General features: G+C 41.9%; 1 protein-coding gene across 5 annotated transcripts; it reads right to left on the reverse strand.

Annotated features, from left to right (window-relative positions):
* Positions 1 to 1853: 1853 nt before the first annotated feature.
* Positions 1854 to 18543, reverse strand: SLC39A6 (solute carrier family 39 member 6). 5 transcript variants are annotated; one of them, XM_028737988.2, is made up of 10 exons: positions 18408 to 18543; positions 14252 to 14962; positions 12132 to 12312; positions 11630 to 11799; positions 9176 to 9385; positions 8651 to 8747; positions 5865 to 6236; positions 4277 to 4357; positions 3275 to 3465; positions 1854 to 2591 (listed from the first exon to the last, which is right to left on the reverse strand). In XM_028737988.2, the coding sequence occupies exons 2-10, from the start codon at positions 14951 to 14953 to the stop codon at positions 2439 to 2441; spliced, it is 2157 nt and encodes a 718-aa protein (XP_028593821.2). In that variant the 5' UTR covers positions 14954 to 14962; positions 18408 to 18543; the 3' UTR covers positions 1854 to 2438. The 5 variants fall into 5 exon arrangements, with proteins under 5 accessions (XP_028593821.2, XP_028593820.2, XP_028593823.2 ...); XM_028737987.2 differs by having other exon boundaries at positions 18396 to 18543; XM_028737990.2 differs by lacking the exon at positions 18408 to 18543 and adding an exon at positions 18225 to 18245.
* Between the last annotated feature and the right edge of the window lie 244 nt (positions 18544 to 18787).

The raw sequence follows: 18787 nt of genomic DNA on the forward strand, positions 1-18787 counted from the left end.
TACCTTATAAAAACTATTGCAAAAGCTATTACAGTGGTGCCCCGCAAGACGAATGCCTCGCAAGACAAAAAACCCGCTAGACGAAAGGGTTTTCCGTTTTTGAGTTGCTTCGCAAGACGAATTTCCCTATGGGCTTGCTTCGCAAGACGAAAACGTCTTGCGAGTCTTGCTATTTTTTCCGCTCCCCCCCCCTTTTTCTAAGCCGCTAAGCCTTTAATAGCCGCTAAGCCGCTAAACTGCTAATAGCACTAATCCGCTAAGCCGCTAATAGGGTTGCTTCGCAAGACGAAAAAACCGCTAGACGAAGAGACTCGCGGAACGGATTATTTTCGTCTTGCGAGGCACCACTGTATTGTGCTTATTTCTTCAAATGCTTCGATCCGTTTAATTTTAGATGGTATCCAGTTCAGTAGAAAGGATTGTACTGGACTTGAACAAAGAAATCCTGTATCTAAATCCACAAATATCATCTCAAAAATGCTTTTATCAGCCTTACATACACACATAAAATCAGAGTGCTTTGTGCAGCAAACTAATGCTCAATAGCTGTCACTTTTTTTTAAGAGACTGAAGACCATAACAGCATCTATATTGAATATGCACCTTGGCACCTTCTCCTCTTTATCAGTCTAACTGCTCTGCCTGCAGAGAAAGCCTGAAAGTAACAGTGCTCTGCAGAAGTAACAGGTCTGTTCTATAGTACCAATGAAATCTACATCTTCTGAAACTGCTGCTCCGGGTCTGAAACCAATGCCGGGAAACTGGTGAGAAGCAGTTTTCGTCTTATCTTTAAGAGAAACATGTCCATAAAAGCCATTTAACAATGGAATAGGCTGCCTCGGGAGGTGATGAGATCTGTTTTTTGCCAGGTGTTTAAGCACAGGTTGAACATGCCAGGGATACCTCAACTGCATCCTGCACTGAGCAAAGAGTTGGAAAAGATCATCTAGTCCTACTCTACAATTCTTTAAAAACTGAGAAGATCAGCAAAAAAGTATATTTAAATTAATTTAATCATAGAGTTGGAAGGAACCACAAGGGTAATTTAGTCCAACCTGCTTCAATGCAGCAATCTTTTGCCCAATGGCTCGAACCCATTATTAAGAGTCTCATGCTCTACTGACCGAGCTATCAACCTAAGTTGATATAATCCATTAACCTAGATCATATGGAACTTTATGAGCAAGGTTGGACCAGCAACAAAACACATTTTAAGGAGCTTCTTGTCTGAAGTGCACATAAGCTATCCTGGTAAAATATGTAGCAAAAGTTAGTATTATAGAATTAGGATAACTGCTACTCTATCCAAACTATGACATGCGTCTTAGCAGCTGATTTAGGCCTGTTGCACACATGCTTTTCATACCACCGAGCTCTTAAGAATCCAGTTCTCTAGGAAGTGAAAGATGTTCTTTCCAACACTAGTTTCTATTTTGAGCATACGTATGGTGTGAAAAAACAGTTCCGATTCAACTATTCACTCTGCCCCAGGCACTACTAAACTTAGAACTGTTAAGTGTGCACGCAATACAGTTCAGAGCAGAATTCTACAGTCTCCCCCTACTTCTTTGTGCTCTTTTGTCTGTGCAGTTCATTCCTTATAACCTTCCCAATATTGTGAGGCACCCACCTCTGGTAATTGTTTTGTCCCCCACTGGTTTTATATTCTGTCAAAACTTTCACTTAAATACACAGCATAGCTCTTTTTAAAAATATTGTCACATTCCAATTTTTAAAACTACATGCATTTGTTTGATGTAGAATCTTGACTCGATGTAGATTTGAGGCCTTGAAGTGGGACATTTCACAACTTTTTACTGTAGTGTTAATAATTTTGTGAACATAAACACAAGTGAGCATGTAATTTTAATGGTAAGCCAAATATTTAATCTCTTCTTTAGAAAACTTGTTTACAGTAGCATAATTGGTCATGAATGCTCTGAGTGCTTGTTCCCCCTGCAATAGCAGGAATGAAAATGACAGCTTTTGGTTTTTCTCTATCATATTACATCAAAAGCAATACAACTTCATTTTGGGATCACTTTGTTAACATATACAAGACTAAGACAAAACCTCACATTGCATGCTATTAAGTATCCTTACAATATTAAATAACTTTTCAAAATAATAAAGAAACACTTCCCTTACAGTTTTAGCTTTGACTATGTTAGGCAAAGTGTGCTATTTAATATGCCAGTTTCCCCATAGTGCTACATACTATATTGGTAAAGGTACCTTTTTTTAAAAACCTTTTTTACATACTATATTCTTGCCATGTATGCAAGCAGTTAACACTACTAAAAAGGCCTAATCAGGAGGCAATTAAGAGGTAAAAAGTGCCCACAGTTAGTTTTCAGTACCATGTCAGTATCAGGAATGTAAAAAGAAAGAAAGAAAGAAAGAAAGAAAGAAAGAAAGAAAGAAAGAAAGAAAGAAAATTACAAGTTTATGCTGAACACAATTTTATGTTCAAACACAGAGATAAGTAGCATAATACCAAAACCTAACAAAATCCCAGCATTCTGTAACAGAAAATACCCCCAGCGACTACATCCATGATCACTAGCGTCATTGTGGAGCATTTCAGGCACCTGAATTTAAAAGAGAGAGAGAGAGAGAAACAAAATTAATCTGAATACTATAGAAAGAACATGTTGATGCTGAGGCATTAAGTTGTTCAAGTTGGTAATAATTCCCCTTCTGTGAAGATGAGAGCAGCTATAAAATACTGCAGTGTACTGCCAATTTCTAACCTTGTGCAGGTTAGTGCAATTTCTAACCTTGTGCAGTGCTCTTGTGCAGGGTTCCAGCCAGACAACCCTGCTATCTTATGAAGCTCAAACAAGCCATTTTACCCCAATCCACCCTATCCTTCAACATGCCATGGCTCCTGGTGTCCTCACTGGGCTGCTTGAATGGGGGAGCTGCTGTATTTCTGCAAAGCGTGGGGTTCCCCAAGCATGCTGATAGTTTTCCTCTTGTTTCTCAGTGGACCTGTTTTAAGTTTGCTATTAGGGGCAATGAGAGAAGACTGCTATGTCAGCTATAGAAGCAAGCAGACTGTTCCTTCATGTCGTACTTGTAGGTCTCTGTGGCTGAATTTAAGTAACCACTGCTAGGATGCCGAACTAAATGTACCCTTTGCCTGATGAGGAAAGGCTCTTATGTACAGCAATTCAGACACTGGCATCATCTTTGATTAAAGTTCTGTTGCTGCAACTATTTCATACCAGAGTGCTGTCAATATCCAGTGATACTTATATACAGTACTTACCATATCAACAAGGGCCACATACATAAACAGCCCAGCCGTAAGTGCAAAAATCCACATAGATACATTGTCTGCATAGTGGCCAATGAGTATCCCAGTAGCCATTCCAAGATAGGCCAGCATAGCTGAAAGCGCATTATAAAGAACAGCTTGTTTGACAGTCATGCCAGCTTTGAGAAGTACAGCAAAATCTCCTGCCAAGAGACACAAAACATTTTTGGTGATTTGTCAGCATACTAAAAGTCCACCATACTGCTTCATTTCCCCTGATTCCCAAGCAATATTTTTATGCCTTAAAATCTCATTTGCTTTTGTTTTTGTTTTTTAATGTGGTCAAAACTTTTGGAGGACAGGAGCGCCAAGCAATCTTAGCAGCCACAATGAATATCCTGCATATGTATACACACTTGAAATGTATTTGGTTTTTTCCACCACTCTACTGGAAATGGACTGGGACATGCTCATAAAGTTTACATTAAACTGAAATAGTACTATTCAAGAGTCCTCACAATGGCTCTTTATAGTTAGAATCTACTGTGTTTTCAATCAGTGGAAAACTCGTATCATTTCACTATGCTTCAATACAACTTAATGTAATTGGTTAAACAACATCAAGAAAAGCTGAGCTAATTTGCATTAAATTGACAATATATTGTCAAAAACCTCCCATTCAGCAATGCATATTGCCATATTAAGTGCACTGCCAACGGTGTGTAAAGTAAGTATTTGCATCATTCACACTATTTTGTTTCCTTTGTTGGTCTGGAAGCAAGATAGAATTCATTTGCTTGAAACGAAGCAATATTAGATAGCCACGTTTTAGTTGATTGTCGTGCTTTTTAAAAAGAGCACTTTCCTTTGAGCAGTCTATTGTACAGGAGCCCAAGAGGACAGGATATCACTGTTATTCACACATACTATGAAATACCTCAATTTAACTGTGACAGTGATCAATCGATCATAGAAACAATACCCTACCAGTAACCAAAATTGGTTCCCTCTTACCCAGTTCATGTGGTAACTCATGACAAAAGACTGCAACCGAAGTGCTTAAGCCACTAGATAAACCTTCAGTAAAAGCAGCCCCTAGGAGAAGACAAAGAAAATTAAAGAGAAGCAATCTCGCTTGAAGAATGCAGTTACATCCACATATAAATATATGATGACCTAGTTTGCGCTACTGCTAAGCCAAGCCATAACTTAGCTCTGGGTAGCATAGCAACAGCAGAACTGGGAGAGGAGTAAATCAGCGATGATTTTTCCTCCCATGCTCCCTCTAAGCATCTATAGTCTCACCCTTTGGACTTGCCTCAGGCCATGTCCCCTTGAGTGCTTTTGCCTGGCTGGAATGCATCCTTAAACTGTGATAAGGCTGCTTGCTTGCCTGGATGTAGATGTGTATGTATAAGCCTGTACCTTTCATGTAGCAGGAATGTAGCCCACTGTACAAAGCAGTGTTAGAAACTGAGATATGAAAGCTAGGAGCTAAATGGCACCTTAAACCTAGGTTATGGGTGCAACAACGGAATGTCTAGGCACACTTTTTTATAACAAGAATACAATGCTGAAAATGAATGAACTGCAGCTAAAATCCTATATTCATTTTTCACATGGTCTAGTTACTTCCCCTGCCCACCGCCCTAATATTCTTAAGAGGGTCTCTTCTCCAGTCTTCAGAGAGTTGTTGGGGAAAAAGGTCCTCCTTTCCTTCCATTCTGCAGTTTTAATCTGAAATCTTAGGTGCAGTACTGCGCCCAGAGCTCAGAAACTGCTTGCACTAATGAAATTCCCTGTCACGAAAAGCGCTTAGAACAATGGGAGTTTCGAACACTGGTACTAAGTTAAGAGTAGCATCTGTTGCTCTGCTCACTTTTGCCCCTGGCTCCATCCACTGTTGGCATGCAGCCTTCAAACTGAAAAAGTTTTCAACTATGGCTGTTATAGAATCTATCCTCAGAAAATGGTATGTACTTTTAACCTCATTCGATTAAAGAAGCTCACTATAAACCTTAACACGCTTTGGATCTGCAGTATATCCACCACTGGGTAGGGAATGTACTGTGAGCTTCACACACGACAGGATTTTGAGGAGACTAGTCAAGACCACCATAGATGAGAAGAGCCTTCTAAGCCATCTGGTCCAACCCCCTAGGGTCCAATGTCACTGCCTAAGACAGGCTCAACCTCAGCCCTCCAGATGTTTTGGGACTACAACTCCCATGATCCCTGGTTAGCAGGACCAGTGGTCAGGGTTGATGGGAATTGTAGTCTCAAAACATCTGGAGGTCCAAGGTTGAGGAAGCCTGACCTAAGACTTCTAGTACTGGAGAGTTCACAACACCTCTAGGTAACTGATCCCCATTATCAAACTGCTCTTTCTGTTAAGAAGTTTCTCCTAATGTCCCACCATCATTTACCCTCCTTTTAAACCCATTAAAAGAAGCCCTGCCTTCTGCAACAACAGACAACAAGGCTTCTGCCTTTCTGCTTTTATACTAATACCAGAAATGAAGAGGTAACAGCACAGAAAAGAATTGGATCGGCCACCAATATGTATGGGACTAATCAAGAAAAAACAACAAGATACACTAACCAATTGCGAGGCCATCACTGAAGTTATGTAGTCCATCACCCATAATTACCATCCAGGCTAGAGTAGCTATACCAGCATCTTTCAGTTCTTCACGTGAGTAGCGCTGGCTATGGCTATGTGGATGATGGTTCTGATGGTGATGGTGATGCAAAATATGATGGTAATCATGGTGATGATGACTGAGATGATCCGACTGTCCTAGGGTGTCATGTAAATGTGAATGGCATTTATTTCTACACCCCCTGGATGCATATTCATGGTCAGCAGGCTCCTGGTGAGCTATCATAACTTCTTCTTCTTCTTGTACTACTGGCTTCTGGGAGATGAAGTTCGAAGGCTCTTGTGAATGTGCCCCCAAGTAAGCTTCTGGCCCTTTGTGAAACACAGGAAAAGCAGATTACATTCTCAAAACAAAAAGACGCAACAGAACTGTCAGAACACTTTTGCCTACTGCAACATTTTCGGTACTTGAATATCTTAAAGGTAAAGGTAAAGGTACCCCTGCCCGTATGGGCCAGTCGTGTCCGACTCTGGGGTTGCGTGCTCATCTCGCTTAAGAGGCCGGGAGCCAGCGCTGTCCGCAGACACTTCCGGGTCACGTGGCCAGCGTGACGAAGCTGCTCTGGTGAGCCTGCACCATTTACCTTCCCGCCGTTTACCTTCCCGCTATAAAGCGGTACCTATTTATCTACTTGCACTTAAGAGTGCTTTCGAACTGCTAGGTGGGCAGGAGCTGGGACCAAACGACGGGAGCTCACCCCACCGCGGGGATTCGAACCGCCGACCATACGATCGGCAAGTCCTAGGTGCTGAGGTTTTACCCACAGTGCCACCCGCATCCCTACTTGAATATCTTACTCATAAAATATTTTATGTCAGAGATGGGAAATCTGTCACCTGCCTTCTTTCTCCTGGTCATTTGTCATGTAGATTGGGACTGATAGGAGATGAGAATCCATAAATATCTGGAGTGCCACATATTACCCATTCTAGTTTTAGATATTTCTATAACCATGGGTCTTGAAAGAGATGTGTGTGAAACACATTAATTTCAGATCCATTTTTATAAGCATCTTCTGCCAGCCACATTTTCTTGTTGCAATGCTTCACGTATATAGGCTTGTATTAAGAAATTCAAAGAAATGTGCAACCCTGATGTACAACCTGCCACCTTGCCTTTTCTGCAGAGCTGAAGGCTAGAAGGTGTGCTGCTTATGACTACAGAAATGGATTTCAGTTACTAGGGGATGATTCCATAAATGAGCCAGGTGAGAAATTTCTCCATACCACCCTGAGCCAAGACACTTTCCATCTTCAAATTACCTTCCCTATTTGGAGCCCAATGAAGTATTTTACTCTACTGGAGTGGACGTGCTGAACAAGATAATATTGCGGGCTTATGCTCGGCTAGCCCCATTTTACTTTGACAACAGAATTCATAACATAATTAGACAAGTGAAAATAAGTTCTTGGTCTTATACAAATACTAGGAAAATTATCACTATGAAAAACACATTTAAACTTGAAACCATTGCTTACCCATTTGCTTCCGCCCCCCACCCCATTCCAGGCTCCTATTTAAAAAGTCAACTGATGCAATACTCAGTGTCGCACTATTAACCACCCAGAAAAGTGGTTCCTAAATTTCCAAATTGCACAAAAATAGAACGTATAATTAAGAAATAAATGTTAAATTATGCTGGTAAGGCAGTATGAAAGTGCTCCCTTGCAGAAAACCAAGCATAACAGCATTTGAAAACTGGGCTGTTAGAAACAGCTTTAATAGATAACTTAAATAAGCAATTCCACAAGCTGTTCAAACCTTAAGCAGCAGCTACATGTCAGAAGTGAATTGTTATTCTTTCCTGCTTTGAAAAGCAGATAAAGTGAAGTATTATGATTCTATGCAATGGGATAATGGATTAGTAAAAGATACAGTATAAACATCATCTTGTATCGATGAGAAATTGCTCTTGGATAATAAGATCTATTCCATACAGTGAACCCTACTAGAAAGGGACATTCTAAGAATGCATATTCATACTGCTCATATAAGCTATAGGTTAGTGTCAACTTTTGTAGCCATTTCCAGAGCATCTTAGATTATATGAATATACAGTGGTGTCCCGCAAGACGAATGCCTCGCAAGATGGAAAACCCGCTAGACGAAAGGGTTTTCCGTTTTTGAGTTGCTTCGCAAGACGATTTTCCCTATGGGCTTGCTTCGCAAGACGAAACGCCTTGCGATTTTTTTCCCGCTCCCCCCCCTTTTTCTAAGCCGCTAATAGCCTTTTAGCAGTTAAGCCACTAAGCCTTTAATAGCCACTAAACCGCTAATAACGCTAATCCGCTTAGCCGCTAATAGGGTTGCTTCGCAAGACGAAAAAACCGCTAGACGAAGAGAATCACGGAACAGATTCTTTTCGTCTTGCGAGGCACCACTGTACTGAAGTACAGTGGTACCTCAGGTGAAGAACTTAATTCGTTCCGGAGGTCCGTTCTTAACCTGAGGTACCACTTTAGCTAATGGGGCCTCCTGCTGCTGCCGTGCGATTTCTGTTCTCATCCTGAAGCAAAGTTCTTAACCTGAGGTACTATTTCTGGGTTAGCGGAGTCTGTAACCTGAGGTACCATTGTAGCAAAAAAGGGTGCTTCATCAGACCTTTTAGCTATATGTGTAGAAAAATGCACAATACACTTAGATACCAATTTGGCTGCATGGAAACACAAAGAAGAACCCATAACGTTTTGAATGACAATGCTGTACAACATTTATTAAAACTTACTATCATCTGTGTCTATTTTTTCTTCATTTGTTGAAAGCTGAGAGTCATATTTAGATAGTTGCTTCTTGATTTCTGCTTCATCATCTTCATTTTTTTTCTGAAGAAATACACTAAGTTATTAACATTTTAGGTACACATCTTGAACGCTATATATCTCGTAGACTATTATTAATAAAAACATGAAATTGATTAAGAAAATCAGAAGTTGAAATACAGGAAAGAAACTGCACATAAGTGATAAAATTCACAACAAGCAACTCAAGTCATTTTGCTCACTATTAAAAGTTTCAAGTCTAAATGAAACATTTCAACCAATTCTGATTCACTACTTATCCCATCAACTTTTAAACCCTTTCAACACAATTTTATTTTTTAAAACTCTCCCTCCACAGTGCTGCAATTCATCTAAGTGCTTTTGCTCCCTCACCAAGGACCGCTTATACTGTTCAAGCTTTGTGTAAACCATCCCTTAAGATTTGGACACAGAAAAACTTAAATTCACTTTTCAATACATGATTTCTCTACCTTTTTCTTCTTGTCTTTAAACTGTTTAATTAGTGTGATCAGGTGCTCAACAAGAAACATAAAATATAATCCACCAAGGGCTGTGAGGCCCTTCCACGTAGAATCCAAGTTAGCACTGTCTTCTGCACTTTGAAAAACAAGATGCTTTAAAGTGGGGTCTTTATTGTGTTCCAATAACGGTTTCTCATGATGATGATGACTTCCATGAGACTAAAAGTTGGGGGGAAAGAAGGGGGGGAAATTACTTCAGACACCTTTCCATACACAACAACAAGACGTGGGGAGTGGAAGAGTCTGCCAGCATCAGTTTATTTCAAAGTCTGGGAGGAGTATCTGCGGCAGCGTTCGAAACTCCCATTGTTCTAGGGAATTTGTGACAGGGAATTTCATTAGTGCGAGCAGTTTCCGAGCCTAAAAATTCAGATTAAAACTGCACAGTGGAAGGAAAAGAGGACCTTTTTCTGCCTCCCCACTTTCAGCCATTCTCTGGAGACTGGAGAAGAGACCCTCTTAAGAATATATGGGGGGTGTGCAGGGGAAGCATGGCTTTGTTTTTTGCAGTCTTCAGATGAGGAGTAGACCATTTGAAAAATGAAAGTAAGATTTTAGCTGCAGGTTCATTCATTTTCAGCTTTGTATTCTTGTTATAAAAAAGTGTGCCTAGACATTCCATTGTTGAGCCCATAACCTAAGTTTAAGTGGCATTTAGCTCCTAGCTTTCATATCTCAGTTTCAGCAGTTGAACCTATGCCTGATTTGATGAAAAGTGACACTGATTAAAGCCTGGGTTACACATGCGGAAGGCTTGGATCTCAAAGGGGGTAGAGTGGACTGTACCACTTCAGACTAAAAGAAGAGCACCAGTTTCAAATGCTTCCTCCTGTAAAAACAGCTCCCTGCAAATAATAATTGCACATCAGAGGTTCTAGGCTCGTTCATTAGTTTTATTTGCATGGAATGTTCACAAAGAGGAGCATTAAAAAATGAAAAAGCTTACCTTAGTCTGAAGTGGTATGAGGAAGGGTCACAGCTCAGTGACAATGTATGTGCTCTGAATGCAGGTCGCAGCAGCAATCCCTGGCATCTCCAGGTACAGCTGAGAGAGAAGCCTTGTCTGAAACCCCAGAGAGCCACTGCAAGGCAGTGTAAACAGTACCGAGCTAGCTGAACTAACAGTCTGACTCAGTATAAGGAAGCTTCCTGTTTCCCATATCATAACATCTCATGGTATTATGGCCGTGTTTGCATGCAACACTAAGCCAACTCGTGGCTTAGTGCAAACATGCAGACTCCCAAGAAGCTTGTTGTTTAGCTTCTTAACAACAATCCCAGGTTAAGACAAAACTTGGCTTAGCTGCTGTGCTGCACTGAGCATTCTATCTGTATAATGCCAAAGCATTGTGCTATCAGTGTCTCTTCTTATGTTAGCAATGCCAGATCTTCAGATCACAGTGATGGCCTTGGGTTCTATAGATTTTATACTCAGTTGAAACAAGGAGGAATTTCAGCTACAGTAGCACAGCTATGGCACAAAAGGATTTGTTTTGGCAGATTTATAGTTGGATCTTATAAACTGCTACAGTAGCAAGCAAACATTTACAGCTGGGCACAAACTGGATTACCAAATCCTACCTGTGGCATTCCCAAAAGCATCCTAGTTCAGGATACTAAACTAGATTTGCCTTCAGTCTGATTCAGCACGGCACTTATTAATTACTCTAATTAACCTAATAGCATATGTACTTAATAGCAGAGCTAGAGCAGAGGCAGCATTAGGCAGTGTTGAACAGTATTGGGACAATGGGCAAGTTTCCCCGTCTCCTCACCTGCCATGACCCCAGTGATTATTCTTTCCCACCCGAAGCTGTTAATTTGCATTGGTAGGGAATGATGGCTTTTCACCAGAACCACAGTAGGGTGGCTGTGGTTAAACTCCTCTTTTCTACTTTCTCAGGTCCCCCAGTGCTGCTCCCTTTCAATCTCTAGTTATTTACATTTTAGAAAATGCATATATTGCATGCATTCATTAAATTAATGTAATGCTTAGTTTGGCTCTAAGGCTGTAAGGAAAAATACACCACAGAGTAGTTTGATGTGGAAACTGAGTTGTTAAATTAAAAACTTTATTATACTGAGGTGTGCCACAAGTAGGATTATTATGGTGCAATTACAGACATTTCCTGATCATATTAACAGTACAGTGGTACCTCTGGTTACAAACTTAATTCATTCCGGAGGTGCATTCTTAAGCTGAAACCATTCTTATCCTGAGGCTTTCCCGCTGCGTGCGCGTGTGCCTCTGGTGCACAATTTCCGTTCACATCCTGGGGCAAAGTTCGCAACCAGGAGCAGCTACTTCCAGGTTAGTGGAGCTCATAACCAGAGGTACCACTGTAGTACTATGTCCCAAAGTGACTCATGCCTAGTAAATACAATGAAAAAGAAGATACTTACATGTGGAAGAAGATGTAAAAGAGCGTCTCCACTTAGGGTACCAACTGCTAATGCTACAAGGAAACTTAGAAGGAACTTGAAAAATACACGATTCATAAGAGGGACCAGTATAACACCCAGTAACGAAAGGAAACTGATGATAGAAATGGATATAAATCCACCGATCCAAGCTGAAAAGAAGAAAAAACAGGTTGCTTTCTTGAGTAACCAATTTCTTCCACCTTATGTCAGGGAGGGAAGTTTTATTTCCTAAAACACTCAGTGGGAGGAATAATTTCTATGTAACACAAAAGATTGCATGCTTCATTGTGAACACTAGTTCACCTAAATAAAAACAGGTATTGCGTCCCTTGCTTGAGGTTTCTTGCCCTTCAAAACAAAATCACAAAAACTTTAAGATAGCAGAATCATCCAAAACAAATTATTGTTCAATATTTTGCTTTAAGTACAGCATCAAAGAGGAGATTAAATAGGAAATGTTTCACTTCACCAACAAACGTACCTACTTGCAATGAATAAGTTTTTGGAGGTGTTTCTGTCTTTTCACTTGTTGCATGAATTACACAATATCTGCCATCAATCTGGTTAACGATAGCAGGGCAAATATAGCTAAATTCTATGGCTGTCAATGGAACTCTTGTACTTATTCCATGAGAAAGCATCAGTTTTGAAGCATTGAAGCACTATAAAAGAGACAAACACATTTCAGGAAAATGCATACATAAATGTTGGGAGATTAATTTTAAACGATCTCTCCTCTGAACTTAACTGGAAAGATTCAAGTGCTATACCAAAAAAAGCAAAAAAATCACAAACAGGCAAAACTGAACAAAATTTGTCATATATATAGGGTAGTAACAAATGTATTTATACGCAAAAATTCAAAAGAAATGTGCAACTAATTCTCTGATTTGATTTCTCCATGCCACCACTTAAAAACCCAAAACACACAGCAATCTGCTGTTGAAACAGGTGGGTTTTTTAAAATAATGCACAATATGGCACAGGTGCATGCCACCCCCATCAACCTAAGGAGATGTAAGTTTGACATTTTTATACCAAAAATACTAAAGAACTGGGTACAAAGGAACAAGTTAGGTAGAAATTATTTTGATAGGCCAGCTACAGAGAGGCCAAAGGGTTTCATAACATAGGTTTATTTGATGGCATTCCAATTAAGAACTTATCCAGACAACTTGATTAAAGAAGGGAATTTTTATAAGCAGTGGACAGTAAATCAAAAATGTTTTTAATGATGAAGACGAAAATTAAAATCATTGGAATTCTAAAAATATGGCTTGAAATTTAATGTCAACTAAAGGTAACAACATTGGTAGAAAAAAGGAGAATATACTTAAACTAAGCTTTTAAATAGCCACTTACCAGATAGTGAATAAAAATTATTTCAATACGAGGTGGAGAAGAGTATTGTAGAAGAGAATAAATTCTTTTCCCCCTTGTGGCAGATATGTCAAAAATTACTTTAAAACAAACTTTGGACTAATAAAATGTTGAGGCCTGGAAAAATGTGTTTAGTTATTTGCAAGGCTACAATCAAATTCACTACTTTTCCATCCTGTCTGAACAATTAGACAGCTTGCCTACTCCTTCTTCCAAAAAACGGATGCCACAAAAGTAGATATGACCTGGCCCACTGGAATATGGTATTAGCACACTGCCAGCACACCCATGAGACCCCTGATTGCTGGTACACTAACAGAAATGCACTTACACTTAAATAATAGAATGCATGTTTAGAAATGCATTCTACTTTATTGTGAGCCACTATACTGTAGCATCTCTCAATAAAGTAGGCACTATACTGTAGCATAGGGTCGCGGGTGGCGCTGTGGGTTAAACCACAGAGCCTTGGACTTGCAGATCAGAAGGTTGGTGGTTCGAATCCCTGTGACAGGGTGAGCTCCCGTTGCTTGGTCCCTGCTCCTGCCCACCTAGCAGTTCGAAAGCACGTCAAAGTGCAAGTAGATAAATAGGTACCACTCCAGCAGGAAGGTAAACGGTGTTTCCGTGCGCTGCTCTGGTTTGCCAGAAGCGGCTTAGTCATGCTGGCCACATGACCCAGAAGCTGTACGCCAGCTCCCTCGTCCAATAAAGTGAGATGAGCGCCGCAACCCCAGAGTCGGCCACGACTGGACCTAATGGTCAGCAGTCCCTTTACCTTTATACTGTAGCATAGCAAAACGCTAGGAACAAATAGACCCATCAACCACAAAGCTGGGGCATGTCAATGTCTCTTAACCTAAGCTCCCTCACAAGGTTGCTATAAGGTTAAAAACAGGAGGGGAAGAACATTTTGTGCTGTTCTGAAGGGGGAGATAAATCTGTATATAATAAAAAGTGTTAACTTAAAAGTGCCCTGTCCCCAAGGTTTTCAGCGGCCCCAACCCAAATGCCCCTGACAAGGTTCAAGTTCAAGACTTGAACAGGAGTTATACTAAAATTCAGAAGCGGCCTCCTTTTTTCAGTTTCATAGCTCTTGACCCTTATACAGCAATTCTATGAAGTGGAAAATGTGGTCAAAAAAGTGCTCATAAAGAATAAGGAATACAACGCTACCAAACATCACAACTTTCCTTTCAATAAAAAACGATCTCCAAATACCTCTTGTGTAATTTTTCTTATTTTCGAATACATGTAACTTCCTCTTTCTGATTCCCTCACGAAAACAAGCGATTCATTTGTTTTTCCATTTACAAGTGAACTCACATTGCTGCTTTCTAGAACAATGTTAGGATTGGGGTTGGCAAGGCCTATACGTGTAGACTTCAATTCTGCAGTTTCTGAATGCTGTATCAAAGGATCGCCTTCTGTGGTCGTGGTGTAGGTGGATGCAGCTATAGCAACCGTTGTACTCTTGCTATTCACAGAGCCCTGCTGGTGTTCTGTATTCTGTTTGCTAGACAAATCCTTTGCCCAATTATTCAAATGAGTTTTGCTTCCACCGACAGGTTCGTCACTAGGGCAACCTATTTTCTCAGAATTTGTACTGAGGGTAACATGATTATGGTGGTGGCGGTGGTGCTCATTTTCTTGGGAAATTCTTTTCACCTTCTCAATGCCCATACTCCGTAGAAGTTTTCTAAACCCTTCTATAGTCAATGTATTGTTCTCCCCATAACGAGAGAAGAGTTCCTGAAGGTGATGCCTCTGCATAAGCGTGGCCAAATCAACATTGATACCAGCTGACTTCTCAGGTATAAGGTTCTCCGTAGTTTGTGAAATAGTGGTTGATTCCAAGCCATGGTGGCGAGTTTCAGAAAACAAGTATATGAAAAGAAAAGTCACATAAAGCTTATTCGCCATAGCAGAGTCCTGTAAGGAAAATGACAAAAGAAAGCAGTCAAGAAAACGGTTCGTGTATCCCATACTGCAATTTAAAGGTAAAGGTAAAGGTACCCCTGCCCGTACGGGCCAGTCTTGCCAGACTCTAGGGTTGTGCGCTCATCTCAGACACTTCCGGGTCACGTGGCCAGCGTGACAAGCTGCATCTGGCGAGCCAGCACAGCACACGGAACGCTGTTTACCTTCCCGCTGGTAAGCGGTCCCTATTTATCTACTTGCACCCGGGGGTGCTTTTGAACTGCTAGGTTGGCAGGCGCTGGGACCGAATGACGGGAGCGCACCCCGCCGCGGGGATTCGAACAGCCGACCATGCGATCGGCAAGTCCTAGGCGCTGAGGTTTTACCCACAGCGCCACCCGCGTCCCTATACTGCAATTTACTCCAGAGCAAATAAAACAAATATTTCACAGACATTCTGCTAATTTAAGACACTTTTTCTTTCTTAGTATTAACTTGATATAACGTTACTTAATAATATAATATGTAATATTGTATGTTTTATTCTATTCTAATAATATAATACAATAATATTTCTTGATTAGAAGCGGAACCTGCAACAACATGTATAGTGAAGTGTTTAGAATTCCTGACAGGCTACCTGTTCCAGGATACTCTGTTCAACTCCCCATTTCCTAGGTTTCTGTTTCTCCTATCCCTAAACTGCCACCAGCATTCCACATCCACTGAACATACTCAATTTGCTCACTGTGTTGCTTTTGAAGTCCACCCCCACTTCGCTGCATTTCCCCCCAGGAAGCACTCGAAATTATATATACCAGGGATGTCCAACTTCCAAGAGACTACTCTACTCACATGATTAAAATCTGGCAGTGATGTACCCCTTTGGGGAGGGGGTTCAGGTAAAAGCTGATGAGCTTTTTTTAGGGAGAAACGTCCCTTTTTTTGGGGGGGTGGTCAGGTCTAAAAAATGAAAACAGGGACTCACCAATAAATCACTAAGGAGACAGTCCATCTTCCGTTCTAGCAATCTAGAGGACGGGGGGCGGGCGCGGGGGCAGGGCCGGATGGAGGAGCCAGAGATCTACCGCGATCTACCAAAACCTCCCAGGGATCAACCAGTCGATCCCGATCAACCTGTTGGACATCCCTGATATATACTTGCCACCATTAATCTTCAATGCTGTCTAAACAAGTAGGCCTATAAAAGATTTAGGCTCAAGTGGACATCTCCCAGGGAGGAAATTTTAAAGTCACTGGTTCTACGATGCAAGAGGCCTTGTTCAACAACCTCAGAAGTTTAACCTTGTGAGATGAAGCAGAACTTATTGTAGTTGTTGGGAATCTCTGGCCCTCCAAATGTTCAGACTCCAATTCCCATCAGCCTCAGCCAGCTTGGTCAGGGATTATGAGAATTATCAACCAACAACCTGGTTCCCCAGCCCTACATTAGCAGCAAGGAGGAAGGTCATACTGAAGAAGGCGCAGCCAAAAGGGCCCAAGCTATTAAGAGCTTTACAGGTAAGAATTACCACCAGTAATAACATAGTATGTTGCACTAGGAGGGGAAATGTCATTAATTTGTGTCTAGACACGTAGAGAAACACTGTTTAAGTTTAGTAGGTGTGAAGGAGAAACTATATGGAAAACATGTAAATATTCCTCTTCAAAATCCTGTGTGGCAATATCTTCAGGGAGAATCAAAAAGTCACAAAATAGTGAGGGCCGCTTCCAAGTTATTGAGAATGCTTCATCAGGCTGGATGTTACATAATACAGAGGGCAGGGGCAATGTGGTGTTGGCCCAGTGTTGAAGCCTTAAGCCAAGGTCTGCATCTAGACTTGATTCAAGACAGACATTGCAGAACTAAAGGTGTTGCTGAACTACACCTTCCATCAGTCCCAGCTTGTATGTCCAGTGACCAGCTCTGGATGAGATAGCCAAAGGTTTTCCATCCCATCCTTATGGCTTCACATAAAAAGTTGGGTATTTTGTGTGTGTCCCTCTCTTCCACTCTTCCCCTTATTCCATGTTGATAAAGAGTAAGGTGTAACGAAAACCCATTCAAAAATAAAAATAAAAATCAGACAACAGCTTGTGATTTGTGGGTGAACATTTCTCTCTGAGTTCATCCTTCGTATATTTTTTTAACAGCTTAATAACCATAGTGGATAAAAATACACAGAACAGAATCTTGGGATTCTGTATTATTTGAGCAATATACAATATAACAAACTTCTGATCAATGGTATGATACATTTAAGGAGCTTTTTTTAAAGAAATCATGTATTTGCAAGCAACTTTGCATTCTGTACAGCAAAGGTTTTGTGTTAAAGGCCTACACTTTCCTTTACCAATAGGATTTGCTAAGATATGTATCTCCTATTTTGTTTTTTTCTCTAAAAGAGGGTTAATAGTCACCAGATCCAAAAATGAGCAATAGAGGGGAGGAGGTGGCGGCTTCTTGTGACATGCAACAAAAAGCACACAATGCAGGTAACACAATGGCCTTGCAGCATTCTCACAAGCCTGTGACTCTTTCTGACCAATTCATGCTCATTTACTTTGCAATCCCACTGAGTTCAGTACGAGATACTGCATTACAGCAGGGAGGATGGCAGTCTGCTCAGAGGATCAGCAAGTCCTTGATTACATAGGTAATTCCCCTTAAACACCAGCAATGGGTGTGCCAGCTCTTTTCCACCTGCTGCTTCAACAGCTGCTTGTATCTGGATCTCAGGTGAGCAGCAGACATGACAGGTTACCCCTTAGCAGAAGGGCGGTGATAACATTGTGGGTGGGTTGTGGCTACTGTTTTAGGGGAGTGGGGGTGTCACAGCTTAGGAATTATGGCGCTTCAACCCCCCAAGTTATGACCACACAGGACTCCAGCAAATAATACGTTTCGACAAGCTTCAGCTTGCTTGACACAGAGGTGAAGGAAGCTGCACCTGCTGGAATTCCCCTCCTACACACCTGTAAAAAAGATAATTGTGCTGCCCTTTGTATTTTGCGTAAGAACTGCTTTACCCAGTTAAGGCCAACTGGTCCAGCCTGACGCCTCAGTGACGTGGGGGTTGGGGAGGGGGTGTCACAATAAGGGCCCGGCCAGCACACAGCCTCCTTTGCCTCCATAGGGATCCCGAGGTAGACTGCCTCTGTCAAGGGAGGTTCGTCCACATTTACTCCCACCCGCCATCCTGCGCGGGGAGAGGGCAAAGGGGGGGGAGCGCTGATGGAACGCGGACGACGTCAGAGGACGACCGTTACTGACCGCAACCGCCACTCCGAACGAGCGCGAGCCGGACGCTCTTCACGCGCATGCGCCTTCTCTCGAAGAGAAGGGGGGGTCGTCTGCCTGAGACCTCCCTCCCGTTTCGTCGCCAAGGAAAACAGAGCGCTGAAGCGGGGAGGGGGAGGGGGCAACGCAAACAGACACACTTACCGGACACCTTACCGCGAAGCCCCTCGCCAGCCCCTCATGAGCCGCCTTCTATTTTCCTCCCTTCCCAAGTGAGGAGCATCCCAGCGAACCGGCCTTTCGAGCAAGAAAGAGGAGCGCGAGAGCCCCCCTTCACCCCGAGGCAGCGAATCAGGCTGCGGGGTTTCGTGTCACGAGGGCTGCCGAGAGCCAATGAGCACTTGCGCGGCCTGCCTCACGCCTCTTCCCCGCCTCAGTTTCGGCCCGGGCCTTTTTACTGTGGAGCGCGGAGCTAGAGGCGGGAGGGAACGAGACAAAAGCGTCTGCACCGGGGCCCACGTGGTTGAGGATGGCGACGGGCCCTTTGCGCATGCGTGACCGAGGAAGCCTGTTTAAATGCCGATGGGGCCATAGCT

The sequence above is a fragment of the Podarcis muralis genome, chromosome 8 (assembly GCF_964188315.1).
Source record: "Podarcis muralis chromosome 8, rPodMur119.hap1.1, whole genome shotgun sequence".
Taxonomy (NCBI): Eukaryota; Metazoa; Chordata; class Lepidosauria; order Squamata; family Lacertidae; genus Podarcis; species Podarcis muralis.